Raw genomic sequence first — 18,408 nt, forward strand, 5'->3', positions numbered from 1 at the left:
CTGAGATTGTGACCCCTTTTTCTAGACCCCCCCAGCCAGAGGAAACATCATACCTGCATCCAGTCTGTCCAGCCCTGTCAGAATTTTATATGTTTCAATGAGATCACCTCTCATTCTTCTAAACTCCAGTGAATATAGGCCTAGTCAGCCCAATCTCTTCTCATATGACAATCCTGCTATCCCAGGAATCAGTCTGGTGAACCTTCGCTGCACTCCCTCTATGGAAAGTATATCCTTTCTTAGGTAAGAAGGCCAAAACTGCACACACTACTCCATGTGTGGTCTCACCAATGCCCTGTTTAGCTGCAGTAAGGCATCCTTGCTCCTGTAACTCAGGTGCTCTCACAATGAAGGCCAGCATACCATTTGCCTTCTTAACTGCTTGCTGCACCTGCAAGGACACCCAGGTCCCTTTGTACATCAACATTTCCCGATCTATCACCATTTAAATAATACTCTCCCATTCTGTTTTTCCTACCAAAGTGGAGAACTTCACAAAATAACGTTATACTGCATCTGGCCATGTATTTGTACACTCACTCAACTTGTATAAATTGCATTGAAGCCTCTTAACATCCTCCTCACCATTCACATTCCCACCTAGTTTTGTGTCATCAGCAAACTTGGAAATATTACATTTGGTTCCCTCATTCAAATCATTGATATATATTGTGAATAGCTGGGGCCCAAGAATTGATCCCTGCAGTAACCCACTAGTCACCACCTGCCATTCCAAAAAAGATTCATTTATTCCTACTTTGTTTCTTGTCTGCTAACCAATTCTCAATCCATGCCAATATATTACCCCAATCCCATGTGCTTTAATTTTGCACACTAACCTCTTATGTGGGACTTTATCAAAAGCTTTCTGAAAATCCAAATACACCACATCCACTGGTTCTCCCTTATCTATTCTGCTAGTTACATCCTCAAAAAACTCCAGTAGGTTTGTCAAACATTATTTCCCTTTCATAAATCCACGTTGACTTTGTCTAATCCTGTTATCACATCCTTTATAATAGACTCCAGCATTTTCCCTACCACTGATGTTAGGCTGACTGGTCTATAATTCCCTGTTTTTCCCCCTCCCTCCTTTTTTAAATAGTGGGGTTATATTTGCCCCCCTCCAAATCTGCTGGGGCTGTTCCAGAATCTACGGAATTTTGGAAGATGACAATCAACGCATCCACTATTTCCATGGCCACCTCCTTTCGTACCCTGGGATGTAGAATATCAGGCCCTGGGGATTTTTCGGTTTCCAGTCCCATTAATTTCTCCAGCATTGTTTTTTTAGTAATATTAATTTCCTCAATTCCTCCTTCTCACTAGACCTTTGGGTCCCTAATATTTCTGGGAAGTTATTTGTGTCTTCCTCTGTGAAGCTAGAACTAAAACAGTTGTTTAATTGCTCTGCCATATCTTTGTTCTCTATTATAAATTCTCCTGTTTCGGACTGTAAGAGACCTAAACTACTCTTCACCAATCTTCTTCTTACATACTTATAGAAGCTTTTACAGTCCTCTTTTATGTTCCTTGCAAGTTTACTCTCATACTCTAGTTTTCCCCTTTTAATCAATCTCTTGGTCCTCCTTTGCAGAATTCTAAACTGCTCCCAATCCTCAGGCTTGCTAATTTTTCAAGCAACTTTATATGACTCCTCTTTGAATCTCTATCTTTAATTTCTTTTGTTAGCCATGGTTAGGCCACTTTTCTGTTGTGTTTTTGTGCCAGAAGGGAATATGTAACTGTTGCAATGCATGTTTTCGTTCCTTAAATGTTAGCCATTGCCTATCCTTTTAACGAAGTTCCCCAAACTATCTTAGCCAACTCATGCCTCATACCTTTGTAGTTTCCTTTATTTAGATTTAGGACCCTAGTTTCGGATTGGAATATTTCACTTTCCATCCTAATGAAGAATTCTACCATAACTGTTTCCTAAAGGACCCCACACAACACAAATATTAATTAACCCCTTCTCATTGCACAATACCAAATCTAAGATAGCCTGTTCCCTCGTCGGTTCGACATACTGGTCTAAAAAAAACCCATCTCATACACTCTCCAAGCCCAGTCCATATGTAGATTAAAGTCACTCATGATCACTGTGGCACCCTTGCTACATGCATCTCTAATTTCCTGTTTAATATTGTCCCCTACCGTTTGGAGGCCTATATACAACTCCCACTAATGTTTTCTGTCCCTTGTTGCTTCTTAGCTCCACCCAGACTGATTCTCCAGATTTTGAGCTAATAAACCCTCTCACTACTACACAGATTTCATCCTTAACTAACAATACCATGCCATCTCCTTTCTGTCTGTCCTTCCTAAGTATCGAATACCCTTGGATATTCAGTTCCCAGCCATGTCTCTATAATCATAATCATATCGTACCCATTTCATCTATTTGCACTGTTAATTCATCTATCTGATTGTGAATGCTCCGTGCATTCAGATATAGTGCCTTTAGACTTGTCTTTTTACACTTTTTTTTGTACTAAGACCCTATTTGCTGCTAGCCCCCGTTTCCTCTGCCTTCCACTTTTGCTTTTTACTTTTCTGTCTTTCATTTCTATCTTTGTTCCCCTCTCTTGTCTCCTCCTACTCAGGTTCCTATCCCCCTGCCACTCTAGTTTAAACCATCCTCCACAGTACTAGCGAACTAGAGAATTCTTCCAATGCTGTCCTGGCCAGCCTCCCATCTTCCCCCCTCCATAAACCTGACCTCATGTAAAATTCTGCTGCCCATATCCTAACTCACACCAAGTTCCATTCATCCATTACCTTTATGTTCACTGACCTACATTGTCTGTTGGTCCAGGAACACCTTTTTAAAATTCAATTGCTTGTGTTCAAATCCCTCTGCGGCCTCACTCATCCATACCTCTAACTTCTCCCAGGCCTATAACTCACCAAGTTTCTCCAATTCAGGCCTCTTGTGCATGCTTGATTTTTAATCGGTGCAGCATTGGTAGCCATGCAATCGGCTCTTGTATTCCCTTCCTAAACCTCTCCATCACTTCACCAGCAGCACCCCCTTCACCCTCCCCTCCACTGCCCCTTAATGACTTCTGAGGCACTGCTTAAAACCTACCTCTCTGGCCAAGCTTTGATATCCTATCATCTCCTTGTTTGACTCCGCATCAATTTTGTTTATGCCTGTGAAGCACCTTGGGATGTTTTTCTACATTAAAGACACTAAAAAATGTAAACTATACTTATTCTCCGGCCTCTCTTTCACAAAAATTTTAGTAAAGGTAGTGTGGACAACTGCCAACATTTCAGCCTGCTGGGTCTTCAAGTACAGTGTCATCTCAGCTACAATCTTGTACATAATATTTTTCCAAGCAGGGGCTAATCCATATTTATGTCCTGTCCATTATTGCCATATAGTTACTGAATATTACTATTAATGAGGACAAACCATTTGCATTCAGTAATAAATTACATTCCACTGTAAAAAATGCACTGCATATAAAATGGGCACACAATATTTGCAACTTCACAATTTTATTCATCATTTTTTCCCTCCTTCTCCAAATGTGATAATTCTCCAAAGGTGATAACTCCAAGAAGTCCGCACACATTTTAGCATTTAAATCCTTCAGCATCTTTCACTCATTAAATACACATTCAACCAACTCCTGTGCCATTTCCCTTAATATGTCAACTACCTAGGTCGCCTGTTTGTAACGCAAATTAAATCTTAAAACACCATTAAAATTACGAGAATAATACACCCTAGATCACCATAACCAGTAGCCCTGCTGGGTGCTGAAATCTAACAGTCCCATCTATCTGACTGACAGCTACTGTCACCTCTTCAGTTTTGGATCAGACTGTGTACTCCAAAAGTCTGAATTTCAAACTCCACTTCTCTTTCTCTCTGCAATACAATACACCTAATGATGCAGACACAAGTGGCGCTCTAACCCTCTCCTGGTCAGCTCCAGACCAAACAACATCTGGTAACCCTACAGTAACTGGCTCTCTTTAAATAACAAGACTGCCAGAGTACTTAAATCTAAACTCCAGACAATAAAAAAAAAACAATCTTACAATTCTATAAAGTGCTCATGGAGTCTGGAGATAAGCATTCAAGGAAATCAAAACCTCTCAAGGACGACTGTTTTTTTTTTCCCAAAAGCAAAATACTGTAGATGTGGAAAACCTGAAATGGAAACAAAAAATGCTGGAAACACTCAGCAGATCTCGAAGCACCGGCAGAGAGAGAAACAGCGTTAACGTTTCAGGTCCATGACAGTTCTGATGAAGGCATAGTCCTAAAACATTAACAGCGTTTCTCCCTCCACAGATGCTGAGATTTTGCAGCATTTTTTGTGCTTTCATTTCAAAACTTTTTGGGCTTTCATAAAAGTAGGTCGTATAGGAAACAGAAAGTGTTAACTGAACGAGATAAGCTGCATGCAAGAAAAATAAACAAGAAACCAGAAGTCAATCATTAGCTATTTTATTTAACTCACAAAACGCTCCTCCGACTGCAAGCCGCCATCTTTTGTTCAAAAACTGCCGCTTTCCTCTTAAAGTGAGGAAATCCCGCCTTCCACTGCAGCCATTGGTCAATCACCCTCGAGCGCTTTCGCTTTTTCGAACAGTGATTGGCTCATATCTACGCCAATCATAAGGAAAACCCCACCCCGGCCATAGCAAACTAAGATTGGTCTATTGTCCCGGCCCGTCCCTCAGATTCCCATTTCTGATTGGACCCTGCAGACGTCAATCATTATCATGACAAGCTATTTTGTGCGCATGCGTATTTTCCGCTTCTCCGGCGAATCCATGCAGTTAATTCCAATTTAACTCCTATAAAAATTATCAATCTCGCCTATTTATTTCTCATTGAGAATCTGGATGCTTTTCTTCCGAACACCGGGCAGAATAAAAGATGTGACCGCACAAGGAGAAGCGGATCGGGGAGGAGGAAGAAGGGTGCAGATGATTGACAGAACACCTAGCCATACAGAAGCCGATGCGTTCTAATTATGCTAATATGAATGCTTATCAGCCAATCAAGTGGGAGTGGAGGCTGGGGTAGCTTTTAGGCCCCCCCGTGGGGGGTTTATGTCATGCCTGAAGGACCCCTCCGGCCGTCAGTGTCAAGCGAGAGCGTGTGTGGTGGAGGAGGAGGTGGTCAAGGACCAGAGATTTTATTTTTTAAAAAAGAAAAATTATTCTTTAAGCGTTTAAAAAAAACATATATATATATATATAAAAGGAGACTTGCCGAGAAGGAAATTCCAGAATGTTCGAAGAAGCGAGTGAAGTGTTTGACAACATGTTCAAGGGCTCTTTTCCATTGACTTTCATAGTCTTCATCCCGGCGGTGTTGATCCTGGTCTCCCCTCTGCCCATAGAGGCGGCCCATGAGTTCACAGTGTACAGGATGCAACAGTATGACTTGCAGGGACAGGCCTATGGTGAGTATCTCACCCTCTGTCATGTCAAACACCATCCAATGGCATTTTCACATGATCAATTCATTGGAAAGTTAAGCAACACCCACTGTTGAGACTGCATTTTTTTGTGCCAGGAACTTTCAAGGGCTATTCAGGACCCATGGGTGTAAGGGGAGGTCTACCGCTGTTCTCCCCAATGTTTTGTTGCACTCCAGAGACTTGAGCACAAAAATCCAGGCTGACGCTCCCAATGCAGAAGGCTCCAGAAGATTTGTGGGTTCAGATCTCACCCCATGGGATTTGAGCGCGTAACACATTCCCAGTTTGGTACTGAGGGGGAGCTCTGCACTGTCGGAGGTGCCTTGTTTTGGAAATGTTAAACATAAGCCCCATCTACCCCTTCAGGTGGGTGTAAAAGGCATGGCACTATTTTGAAGAAGAGTAGGTGAGTGGTGTCAACATGACCAAAACAGGTTATCTGGTTATTATCATATTCTTGTTTGTGGGAGCTTGTTGAGCACAAGTTGGCTGCTGTGTTTCCTTTGTTAGAGTAGTAACTACACTTCAAAAGTACTTCATTGACTGTAAAGTGCTTTGGGATGTCCTGAGGTTGTAAAAAGTGCTATATAAATGCAAATATATCTTTCACACTTGGGTATGATTCCAATATCAGCCAGTTTTGGGGAATGTTGACAGGCTGTTTGGCTGCAGGGGATCTCACAGCTGAGTGTCATTCTGCTCTCTCATGTCCACCCAGATACATTTTCCAGCAGGAATCACTGGCAATTGAACAGGAGCAGAAAGCCTGTCTGACTCCTTTTCTTTCCACCCACCGAACTCGATGTCACTGAAGCCAGTCGTACTGTCCTTGCTGTTTTAGTCAGGCGGTGATCTGAAACAAAAACAAAAATATCTGGAAAAACTCAGGTCTGACAGCATCTGTAGAGAGGGATACAGTTGACTTTTCGAGTCTGTATGACCCTTCATCAGAACTAAGACATATGAGATGAAATAAGAGATGAGATATAAGCTGGTAGAAGGGGTTGGGACAGGAGAGCTCGATAGGGGGCCAGTGATAGGTGGAGGCCAAGAAGAGACTGCCAAAGATGTCATAGACAAAAGGACAAAGGGGTGTTGACGGTGGTGATATTATCTAAAGATTGGGCTAATGGGGACATTAAGGGAAGCAAGCTAGTGGCAGATGGCCCTAGTGTGGGTGGGGTAGGGGGAAGGGATCGAAATGGGCTAAAAGGTGGAGATGAAACAATAGATCGGAATAAATTTAAAAATAGGGAAAAGAAAAAAATATAGTTGCAAAAAAATTATAAATTATTGGAAAAAGGGGGATCGGAAAGGGGGTGGGGATGGAGGAGAAAGTTCATGATCTGAAATTGTTGAACTCAATATTAAGTCCGGAAGGCTGTAAAGTGCCTAGTCGGAAGATGAGGTGCTGTTCCTCTAGTTTGCGTTGAGCTTCACTGGAACGTTGCAGCAGGCCAAGGATGGACATGTGGGCATGAGAGCAGGGTGGTGTGTTGAAATGGCAAACGACAGGGAGGTCTGGGTCATGCTTGCGGACAGACTAAAGGTGTTCTGCAAAGCGGTCACCCAGTCTGCGTTTGGTCTCTCCAATGCAGAGGAGACCGCATTGGGAGCAGCGAATGCAGTAGACTAAATTGAGGGAAGTGCAAGTGAAATGCTGCTTCACTTGAAAGGAGTGTTTGGGCCCTTGGATGGTGAGGAGGGGGTAAATAAAGGGGGCATGTGTTGCACCTTCTGCGGTTGCATGGGAAAGTGCCGTAGATGTGAAGCTCTATGTTCTCATTTATGCTGAAAATGCACATAACAGTTCACTGTAGGATGAAAGCAAAATACTGCAGATGCTGGAAATCTGAAATAAAAACAAAATTGCTGGAAAAACTCAGCAGGTCCAGCAGCATCTGTGGAGAGAGAAACAGTTAAAGTTTCAGGTCAGAAGAGGTCTGAAGAAGAGTCCTACAGACTTGAAACATTGGCTCTGTTTCTCTCTCCACAGTTACTGCTGGACTTGCTGAATTTTTCCAGCATTTTTTGTTTTTACTTCACCTCTGGTTGTCAGCTCAGTTCAGTTCGGAGCTCTTGCTTCATCCCACAAGATTATGGTTTCAAGCTCCCCATCAAGGTTTGAACACAAACTCTCATCACCAATACAATGTTGAGTGAATGCCGTATGGTTGGAAATGATATCCTAAAGATACTGGCCTGGAATTTTCTGCATATTTGAGCTCATGTACACATGCAGAAAACAAATCATATATATAAAAGCAAAATACTGTGGATGCTGGAAATCTGAGACAAAAACAAAAATAGCTTTTTAAAAAAAACTCAGCAGGTCTGACAGCATCTGCGGAGAGGAATACAGTTAACGTTTCGAGTCCGTATGACTCTTCATCAGAACTAAGGAAAAATAGAAATGAGGTGAAATATAAGCTGGTTGGACAGGTAGAGCTGGATAGAGGGCCAGTGATAGGTGGAGGCAAAGAAAAGATTGCCAAAGATGTCATAGACAAAAGGACAAAGGGGTGTTGACGATGGTGATATTAGCTAAGGAATGTGCTAATGGTGACATTAAGGGTAGAAAGCAGGATGAGCAAGTGACAGATGGCCCTAGTGGGGGTGGGGTGGGGGGAAGGGATCGAAATGGACTAAAAGGTGGAGATAAAACAATGGATGGAAATAAATTTAAAAATAATAGAAATAGGTGGGGAAAGACATATATTAAAAAAATATAAATTATTGGAAAAAGGGGGTGGGGATGGAGGAGAGAGTTCATGATCTGAAGTTGTTGAACTCAATGTTAAGTCCGGAAGGCTGTAAAGTGCCTAATCGGAAGAAGAGGTGCTGTTCCTCCAGTTTGCGTTGAGCTTCACCAGGCGAAGGACAAATCACATATATAGCATAAAATGTTGTGGAATTTTGTGCTCAAGTACAACAGCCCAAATCTCCTTGATTTTTTATAATTGTCAACGATCCTTCTGCCCTGCTCATAATAAAATGGGCCCATACCAAAGTTACAGAGCCTTACACACAAGTTTCCTGAAATTAGCCTTGTCGTGAATGCTTTGTCAAATTGTGACCAGATTTTTAGGTCCAACAGCTACAACTCGCATTTATAATAGTGCCTTCAACATGGTAAATCTCCCAAGGCTCTTCATAAGGTTGTTATGAGACAAAATTTGACATTGAGCTACATAAGGAAAAATTGGGCAGGTGACCAAAAGTTTGTTTTAAGGAGTGTCTTGAATGAAGAGAGCAGCAGAAAGGTTTAAAGAGGGAACTTTGGAGCTTAGGTCCTAAACAGCTGAAGGCTGCCAGTGGAGGGTGAAGGAAATTGGAGGTGCACCAAAATTAGAGGAATGCAGATCTCAAAGGTTGTAGGGCTGATCATTATAGAAATAGGGAGGGGCAAGATCATAGACAAGAACCTTAAATGCGAGCTGTTGCTAAACCAGGAGCCAGTATAGGTCTGTGAGCACAGGGGTGACAGATGAATGGAACTTAGTGCAAGTGAGGATATGGGGTAGCAAAGTTTTGGATGAGCTAAAGGATACAGAAGGTGGATGATGAGAGGAGAGCATTGGAATAGTTGGGTCTGGGAGTTACAAAAGGATAAGTGAGGATTTCAGAATTGCTTAGAAAGAAAGATCTCCATTTATATAGTGACTTTCATGAATACCAATGATCTTGAAACGTTTTACAGCCAATAAAGTACTTTTGAAGTGTAGTCACTGTTGCAATGTAGGAGGCATGACAATCAAAATGTGTATGGCAAGATCCCACAGGAGGCAATGTAATAATGAGCAGATAATCTGTTTTCGTGATGTTGATCAAGAGATAAATATTGGTCAGAGCACCAGGGATAACTCTACCCCTTCGAAAGAGATCCCATGGCCCTATCACATCCAGCTGATCAAGCAGTTTAATGACTCCGCAGTGCTGAGCTGGAGGGTTAACCTTGATTTTTGTGCTCTAGTCCTAGAGTGGGATTTGAACCCAGAACCTTCTGACTCCTAGGTGATAGTGCCATCTACTGAGCCTGACTAACATAGGTAGAGACAGAGATGGGTGATGTTACATAGGTGGAAGCAGAGGCTTTTGATGATGGAGAGGATGTGGGGTCAGAAGCTCATCTCGGGTCCAATATTGTCCGGAATACATTTTTATGGTATTGGTGTAAGTCACATTTAAAATTAAAAAGCTTCCCTGATTGCAGGATCTTCAGTATGCTGTCCCTAATGTGTATAAACGATGGTTAAATGAGTTGAAATTTTAATTTGCATGCTTAAAGAAAAAATATATGGTGTGAATTTCATACTTCACTTCGTTCCTGATTGTTTTCGCTTGTTCTAATGAAATTTGTAGGAAATTTGAGTGTAACTTCAGGTGGATCTTGCTTAACATAAGGTGGTGATCAGATCCTACATCAGCAGCTCAACGTGTCTGGACAGCTTGTAGGTTCCATCTGCTGCTGCTGGTGCATAAATAGCCAATTGTGTTCAGGAAATTACCATATGGAGACAGCCATGTCTTTTTGTGGATGCCCTTGTGTTTGAAGAAGGTATTCCCATTACTGACCCATGGGGCCCGATCATACTATTCAGCCCTCGCCGTTTGCCATGGAGCTTAGCATTGAAATCACTGATAAGGAAAAGAACATTGAACAAAGATGAGAAGATGATTAAGTTGTGAAGAGGAGCTGCAGAAGAGACAAATGAGGATGGATAGAGTTAAACGGCAGGGAGGCACAAGAAGCAGCAAATTGGAATGACTCCAAGACACTGTACAGGATTATATGGGAAATGACTGGTACAAGAAGCAACACCAGTGTACTAATGAAGGGCAAGGATGGCAGGAACACTCTCTCAACCAGCCCAGCACCTCAACAGCTGAACATCAACTTGAAGAAATTGCCAGATTGGAAGTCCAAAGAGCCATCAGCCTGAAGAACAAGGCACCTGGGATCATGAGATACTAACAGAGCTATTGAAACACGGCAAGAAAACCATCACAACAGAGCCCACAGACCTGATTAACAAGATCTGGACCAAGGAGGACATCACAAATGACTGGAGTTGAGGAGTAATCGTCAAGCTGCCAAAGAAAGGGAAACTTCGCGACTGCAACAACTGGAGTGGCATAACACTGCTGACAGTATCTGGCAAGGTCTACAGCATGGTGCTGCTGAACAGATTGAGAGCAGAAGTAGACGGTACCCTCCGCAAAGAACAGGCAGGCTTCTGGGTTGGCAGATCATGCAGCGAGCAGATCTTTATGGTCAGGAACATCATAGCGCAGAGCCAAGGGTATCAGATACCACTTGTTATCATTGATTTCAAAAGAGAATTGGATTGCTATCTGAAAAGAGAGAGCGTGCAAAGTTACGGGGATAATTCAGGGGAGTGGGACTAGGTAGAATGCTCTTTCAGAGCCAATGTAGACTTGATGGGCCGAATGGCCGCCGTTTATGTTATAAAGATTCTGTGAACTTGCTGTTGGCAGAATAGCTTAAACTACTGGGTTGCATCCACAGAGGCAATTCCAGGCCATGATGCAACCCAAGGATTGATCTGTTTGCTACTGATTTGGCTATGAGATTTGATAAAGAATAGGGCGATTTCTCAATGTCTCAAACAACACCATTGGAGAGAAAATCTGTGCGTTGTTTGTTATTGGGACAATATTGGCACAGAGTGGCTGCTGTTTTTGCATTCACTGCAGTTCAGCTGTAATCCATATGGTACAGCACAGAAATATTTTAGTCTGATTGGATAGACGCAATTAAATTTTGCCCTTTACAAACATCGTGATAGGAAGAGAGTATTTTAACTTGTGTAGCACAAGGGTGAGGTTCTAGTTACACATCTGTTACTAGTGGAATGAGCCATCTGAGGTCATGAACTTAGTATCATGCAGAATGTGTGGTAGTTTGTGTGTTTTATTGTTTCTTTAACATATTGAAACCAGTATGCAAAGTAGACCCAGTGTTACATGGGTGACCATCGTGATTAAGATTCTTCACCCTTCCAAGTTCAGAACTGAACTACACAATAAAGGGACCTTTGTTTGAGTTTGCCGCTGACAAACTCATTGAGATTCTTAATACCTTCAAGAGTTAATATCTCCATGTCACAAGCTGCAGAAGTATGTGGGCATAAAGAGGCCTGTTTTTAAAAAATATCAGGCCAAATTTAGGTTTAAATTTTTAGGAATTTCTACATATCCAAAACTCCTTTTTTTTAAAAAAAAACGTGCTGTACAGACAGAAACCCTAGTTGTAATACTGTGCATGTTGATTAGCTGGTCCCCATTGTGGTTTTCCATTCCTGACTGAAGAAACCTTGAATCAAATTTCAGCCTGAACCAACTTTTTATACGTAAAATTATGCAACCTAACTCTGTATATTGACAGGTAAGGTTATTTTATATTTTCCACAATCCACCGAGGGTGGACAATACTTGGCCCGCTGAGTACAGTGGTTGAATATTCCACTCCTGGAAGTGGGTTTAGAGCTTTTTTCCAGCAAGGTTGAAAGAAATGTCATGTCACCATAGGGAGAGTAATATAGCATAGTAGTATTCACTTGGTGTGCATGCACAATTGGAGTGCCTAAAGTAATACTGCTCTTGCTGTTAAGAGATTCGGAGGTCCCCAGGCAGCATATACTTTCTGTACATAACCAGTAAAGTGATGACACCCACCTACAGAGAAGGCCTCAGATAAACAGCCCACAATCTAGAAAACCTGCTGAGTTTGTTATAAATGATGTTGGAGTGGCAACAAACACCAAGCTAGAATTTTGGACTTCTAAATCCCTGACTCAAACAGTTATATCTGGCAACTCCAGGTTTTCATGTGATCTGTGTGTAAGAGGGAGGAAGGAAGCAGAAACAGCTTAAACACTTGGCAAAGAAATGATTTTGATTGGCATTTATGGGGGGAGGTGTGGGTAGATTTTCCTACGTCGCCTAATAAGGCCCTGAGACTGAGATGTGTGCAGAGTAAATTGTTGACTATGTAATGTTGCTTAGTCTTTTTTTTTAAAAAAAGGTGTTTGTGTTTTCTCAATTAAATTTAGAAATTTACATAAAACAATGTACAATTACCAAAACAGACTGATTTCAAATTACTCACTAACCTATTAACAAGACATTTGTTCAGTTCACAATTCAGAATGGAAAGGTAAATGGGTTCTAAGAGTCAAAAGATGTGTAGAACTGTGGTATTTGGATGTAGTTGTAAGACTAATATTAACAGAAGTTCAGATGGTGCCTCAAACAGTGGGATAATAACTTGAGAGAGAGGGCATTTGCAGCCCAATTCTATTTAACCTATCATCCCTGTAGATTTTCCACTATATGTGCTTCTCAGTCTCCATTCAAAACCTGCCTGCCTGTTGGACGTTGACTTGAGCTGGGATTCAGACTGTTTGTTTAATTTGCAGCTTTACTTGTAAGAGGGCTGCACCAAAATATCGCTGTCTTTGATGGCACAAGAATGCACCTTTTGAGTCTTCCACTTAACTTCACTGGCATTGGCAGAATTAAAACAGCCGCTCTTGGCACCACTTGGGTTGTTTTTGTTATTTTGAGTCAACCTGTAGATCTGTAGATGGACCGACCTCTTGTCTTGTCCATGCATGTCTGCGAGGCAGTTTAGCATTCCTGGCTCACATGGGCTTGACCCCAACTTGGAAGATAAATAGAAGTTCTCAAGATGTTGATGACCTTGGCAAAGCTGCATTTTTTTTTTGAGTTTTCACATTTTATTTTGCAACTACTGTACATGAAGGCACAGTACCACAACAGACCAATGTACAAGACCTTCTCAGGACCAGCATCTGAAGTGCCTCTAAATTGTTGGTCTTAGAATAAGATGTATAAACAGAAGCATCAGAATCCATTTGCCATGTAAGATTCAACAAAGCCTGATCAGTACTGCATCTTCAGTAGTTGTTCCACCTGGACCTCTGTCTCATCTTTCGTCTTTTACACTTCAGCCTGTGCATACACTTCTTCCGCCACTTAGCTCTCATGTCAACAAGGATCTCAAAATCTCAGAACCAAAATGCTCCATTCCTTGTTCTGAAAAGGTGGGTCCTTGTTGATGCAACTTGAGTTTGTTTGCTTGATGGTTTCAGACAGCATTAAGAGAACCACATAATGTTAATGCGTAGCCAAGACCAGTTAAGATGGCATGTTCTGCCCTTTGAAGAACATTAGTAAAGCAGTAAAATTTTTATAGCAATCTGGCAATTACAGTGGTCAATCCTCTGATGCCGATTCAATCATTTTCCATGGTAGTGTTGGAATTCTGAAACTGTGATTGATTGCTGACCTTCTGCACTACCAAACTCCACATGAATTAATCCCACTCTTTCATAGTTACCAGTGCAAAGTCTCTGCATCCTAGCTTTGGCAGCAAGCACCCCAGATTCTGTGTACAATTAGGACATTAGTGAAATTCTCTTTTGTTTGTTGGTCCTGTCTTTTGTAAATCGAGTGAAATGACCCATCATTATATTGTAGTACTCTTTAATTGTAAGTTTTGGTTCCAGAGTTGATTTTTTTTCCTGTGTTGGAAATGTCTGTCATCTATTCAACAGGCCCTATTACAAGTAAGATTGAAAACTTACTTAGAAGTAAAATTGAAATCGGGTGTGGAGTCTTGAGACAGATCTAACTACAGTTGCGACAGATCCGTCATTGCTGGTATTATTACTGAGAGCTGTTTGAAAGATATTGCACAAGTAGCATATTGCACTGTATTAAGGTACATTAGCTTAAGTATATTATTTTCCTCTGCAGAATATTGGTGATATTTTAAATAGGCTAGTGGCAGTACTACACTATATTAATGTTGTAGATGTTAATGTTCTACTTTCTGAAAGAGTTGCACAACTGAATAAATATATTGGCAATATAGATATTGTAGAACATATTAATCTTGGAAATGTAATCCCTAATGTCTGAGTGAGAAGATTTCACGTGAGCTTCTTAACCCATTTCCTATTAATCCATCACAGTTACAGTAATTATGGATTACTGCCTCACAGTGTGAGAGAAAAGCAGATGGAGCTCAGAACACCTGACAGAAATTAAATGAAATGGTCTCCCTTCCCATTGTGAGTTATATATGGCGATAAAATAATGCAAATTTGCACAATTTTAAATTATTGGAAGGAGTAATATAAGCATGATAATCTGCTGTAGCCTATTGTATTTATTATTGAGAAACCTATTCAAAAGGCCAGGGTTGATTCTGCATGACATTTCTAAGACGGAAATAATTACAGAGAGGTTTAAGTAAATGAAGGAGCTGATGCAAAACTGGGGTATGAAAAGGCTGTGGACTTTAGACTGAGGAGAGGTATGAAGTTCCATTTTTTTTTGAGATCCTGAAAATAACAAAGTTGAAGTAGCAAACTACATAGCCTTGCTAGAAGCACAGTGCAAAGGATGAAAATGTGAAACAGTGTGTTTGGCACTTATGTGGAAGAGGAAGGTGCAAGAAAGCAATGGTCAATTTAGAATATAGTAGGCAGTAAAGTTTGTGAAGGAGAGAGGGACAAGGGTCACCAATCAGACAACTTTATTTCTCCTGAAAATGCACCATTGTTGCAACTTAAGTTGTTGAATAATGGAAGAATCATGTGGTTAACCGTTAACTTTGAATATAAAACCTGTTACAAGTTTTGAATGCCTAACTTGCTTTATTACTGTTAGTTCAGTTGCCTAAGAAAAGGTGAGCTTGCTTACAAGATTTGCTCTTATAGGAATTCAGTTTCCATTTAAAGGGGAGCTTTGCCAAGAATGGTATAGTGATGTTCCAAAAGTGACAGCAATCTTTTTTGCCTAAAAGTGGACATCCCTGAGGTGCTTGTTACCTTTTTATCTTAGACTATGCACTAAAAATCAAGAGATTAAAATCTTTCAAGATGTCAGTGCTTTGGTGATGGTGTTTTCACCTCAGAGTCAGAAGGTTGTTGATTTGAGCACAATCTAAATTCACTTCAAGGCAGGACTAAGGGAGTTCTGCCCTGTCGGATTAGAAACATAGGACTTAGGATCAGGAGTAGGCCATTCCGCCCTTTGAGTCTGCTCCACCATTCGATAAGATCATAACTGATCTGATTGTGGTCTCAACTCCACTTTGCTGTCTGCCTCCCACCCCAGAACCCTTAACTCCTTTATCTATCAAACTATCCAACGCAGCTTTTAATACATTCAATGACCCAGCCTCCACTGCTTTCTGGGGAAGAGAATTCCACAGACTAAAGACCCTCTGAGAGAGAAAAGTTCTCATCTCCATCTTAAAAGGGAGACCTACTACAATATTTTTAAACTGTTCCCCCCACCGCCACCCCAAGTTCTAGTCTTCCAGTCTCCCCTACAAGAGGAAACATCCTCTCAGTATCCATCTTAACAAGTCCTCTCAGGATCTTGTGTTTCACAACACATAAGATTGCCCCTCATTCATTTAAACTCTAATTGGTATAGACCCAACCTGCTCAACCTTTCTTCACCAGATAAGCCCTTCATCACAGGAATGAGTTGAATGAACCTTCTCTGAACTACTTATGCAATTATATTGTTTCTCAAATAAGGAGACCAAAGCAGTACACAGTACTCCAGATGTGATTTCACCAAGGCCCTGTACAGCTGCAGTAAAACTTCCTGATTTTTATACTCCGTTCCCCTTGCAGTAAATGATAACATTCAACTTGTCTTCCTAATCACATGTATACTAACTTTTTGTAATTAATGCACCAGGACACCCAGATCCCTCTGTACCGCCAGGTTCTCCAATCTCTCTCTATTTAAATAGTGTACTACTTTCTATTCTTTCTGCCAAAGTGGACAAGTTCACATTTTCCCACATTATACTCCATCTGCCAAATATTTGCCCACTCTCTTTATCTATCTATATCCCTTTGTGGACTCTTTATTTCCTCTTGACAACTTAATGTCCTACCTGTCTTGATGTCATTGGAAAATTTAACTACCATACATTCAGTCCCTTCATCCAAGTCATTGATGTAGATTGTAAATAGTCGAGGCCCAACACTGATCCCTGTGGCACTCCTCTAGTTGCAGTTTGCCAACCAAAAAAAGACACATTTAACTCTACTCTCTGCTTCCTGTTAACTAACCAACCCTCTATTCATGCTGATATGTTACCCCCTCACAAAGCTCTTATTTTGTGTAGCAAAAGTTGAGTTGTTGGCCTCGGTTCTGCGGCAGTACTTGTCTCTGAATTGAGGTCATCAGTTTAAATACCAGATCGATATTCGATCTTAAGAACAATATTTAGCTGTGAAAACAGCAGAAATGTCTTTTTTCCTGTTTCCCTTTTTTAAAAAAATGGACCCACTTTTTGTCACGGGATGGAGAGAGGTGATATGTCAGTGATTCAATGACATTGATCATATTTTGCATATTCAGTTATCAGAAAAGGTTGACAATATACAATCTGAAGAAAGCAATACCTTTTTAACTAGTAGATGATGGCATGTATTTTGTAAATCCTTTGTTAAGCTTTCCCCCTTAGAGTGCCCTTTTTACACAACACACCCTTGTATATTGTATTCTGTCCTTTTCTCTGGTTTCATCGTTTGCAAACTTAAATGCATTTTGTACAAGTCGGGTTTCAGTTCTGTGCTTTAATGGATAAAAGCACCACCTACTGTGATACTAGAACATCCTATGTTCAGCCCTGTCTTTACCGTGTTAGCTGATGTCAACCATCAAATAGCTTGTCTACACTTACTGTTTAAGCTCACATGAAAAATGCCTAGTCTGACAGGGAAACAAGGGGCTGCTAGCTGCCTTTGAAATTGTACTCCAGCAGGGAAAATTGGATGGTGAAGAAACAAACTTTAGTGACAAAATTAAAATAACTATTAAACCATTATGGAATCCTAGGAATGGGAGGAGGCTATTCAGCCCTTTGAGCATGCTCAGTTAGATCATGGCAACATATCTCAACTTGATTTGCCTGCCTTTGGTCTGTATCCCTTATGTAACAAACATCTAGCAATCTTTGCCTTAAAAGTGTCAGCAGCAGCGGTCCCTCAGACTCGAGGATGACGTCCGTCAGGCTTGGTGTGACTTCAGATGACTGGGAAGCCCAGTTCTGGATCCACATGTTCTTCCGCAGTGGGGGGGTGTGTTGGTGCACTGGGGAGTGGAAATTGCAGCCCCAAGTTGACCAGCTCCTCCTCCCTCTGCCGTTCTGCCTTGCTGTCAAGTTGCTGAGCCTCGAAGTGGCTTGCGCCTTGGTGGACCAGCTGGCACCATGCCAAGTGATGGGCAGCATCTCCTCCCAGTCACTGGTGTTAATACCTCCATGCTTTAGTGCGACCTTGAGCGTATCCTTATACCTTTTCCTTTGGCTGCCCTTTGAGCGTTGGCCAACGGAGAACTATAAGAGTAGAGCCTGCTGAGGCAGGTGGTTTTCAGGCATCCGGACGCATTAGCCTATCCATTGGAGTTGGTTCAGCAGGAGCAGGGATTCAGTGCTGGTAGAAACAGCTTCATGGAGGATGCTCGCGTTAGTTCGGTGGTCCCTTTAAAAGTATAACTTGTCCCAGAAATACTTTCTAAATTTCAATCCTGAGTGGCCTAACTAATTTTAAGATTATACTCTCACATTCTTGATTTTCCCACACCAGAAGTCGTCATTTCACTGTATCAACTCGATCTATCCAGTCCTTTTTAACATTTTAAACAACACTCATCCCACAACGACAACTTAGATTTATTTAGTGCCTTCAACATAGTAAAACATCCCCTAAAGTTTCATAGGAGTGTTATTGGACACAATTTGACTCTATATCACATGAGATATTAGGATAAGTGCGTAAAAGCTTGATCAAAGAGGTATGTTTTAAGAGCATCTTCAAAGAGGCAGAGAACTCCAGGGAATACCAACCAAGTTTATGTTGCCTGTTGACCT

The 18,408-nt window shown here is 41.3% G+C and overlaps 2 protein-coding genes across 3 annotated transcripts in view; one reads left to right on the top strand and one right to left on the bottom strand.

The window, feature by feature from the left end:
• haus8 (HAUS augmin like complex subunit 8) overlaps positions 1-18,408 on the bottom strand; it is a 109,847-nt gene that overhangs the window by 43,668 nt on the left and 47,771 nt on the right. Inside the window, exon 1 of one of the 2 annotated variants that reach the window (XM_078556044.1) lies at positions 4,482-4,977. The exons of the other annotated variant lie outside the window; for it this stretch is intronic. Within the exon in view, the coding sequence (XP_078412170.1) occupies positions 4,482-4,510 (29 nt within the window). The 5' untranslated portion in view covers positions 4,511-4,977. Of the gene's footprint in view, positions 1-4,481; positions 4,978-18,408 lie in introns of those variants that run through there. 2 annotated transcript variants of the gene reach the window in all.
• ncln (nicalin) overlaps positions 5,095-18,408 on the top strand; it is a 42,958-nt gene continuing 29,644 nt past the window's right edge. Inside the window, exon 1 of the mRNA XM_078556042.1 lies at positions 5,095-5,435. Within this exon, the coding sequence (XP_078412168.1) occupies positions 5,261-5,435 (175 nt within the window). The 5' untranslated portion in view covers positions 5,095-5,260. The remainder of the gene's footprint in view (positions 5,436-18,408) is intronic.

The sequence above is a fragment of the Cetorhinus maximus genome, chromosome 13 (assembly GCF_964194155.1).
Source record: "Cetorhinus maximus chromosome 13, sCetMax3.hap1.1, whole genome shotgun sequence".
In the NCBI taxonomy this organism is placed as follows: domain Eukaryota; kingdom Metazoa; phylum Chordata; class Chondrichthyes; order Lamniformes; family Cetorhinidae; genus Cetorhinus; species Cetorhinus maximus.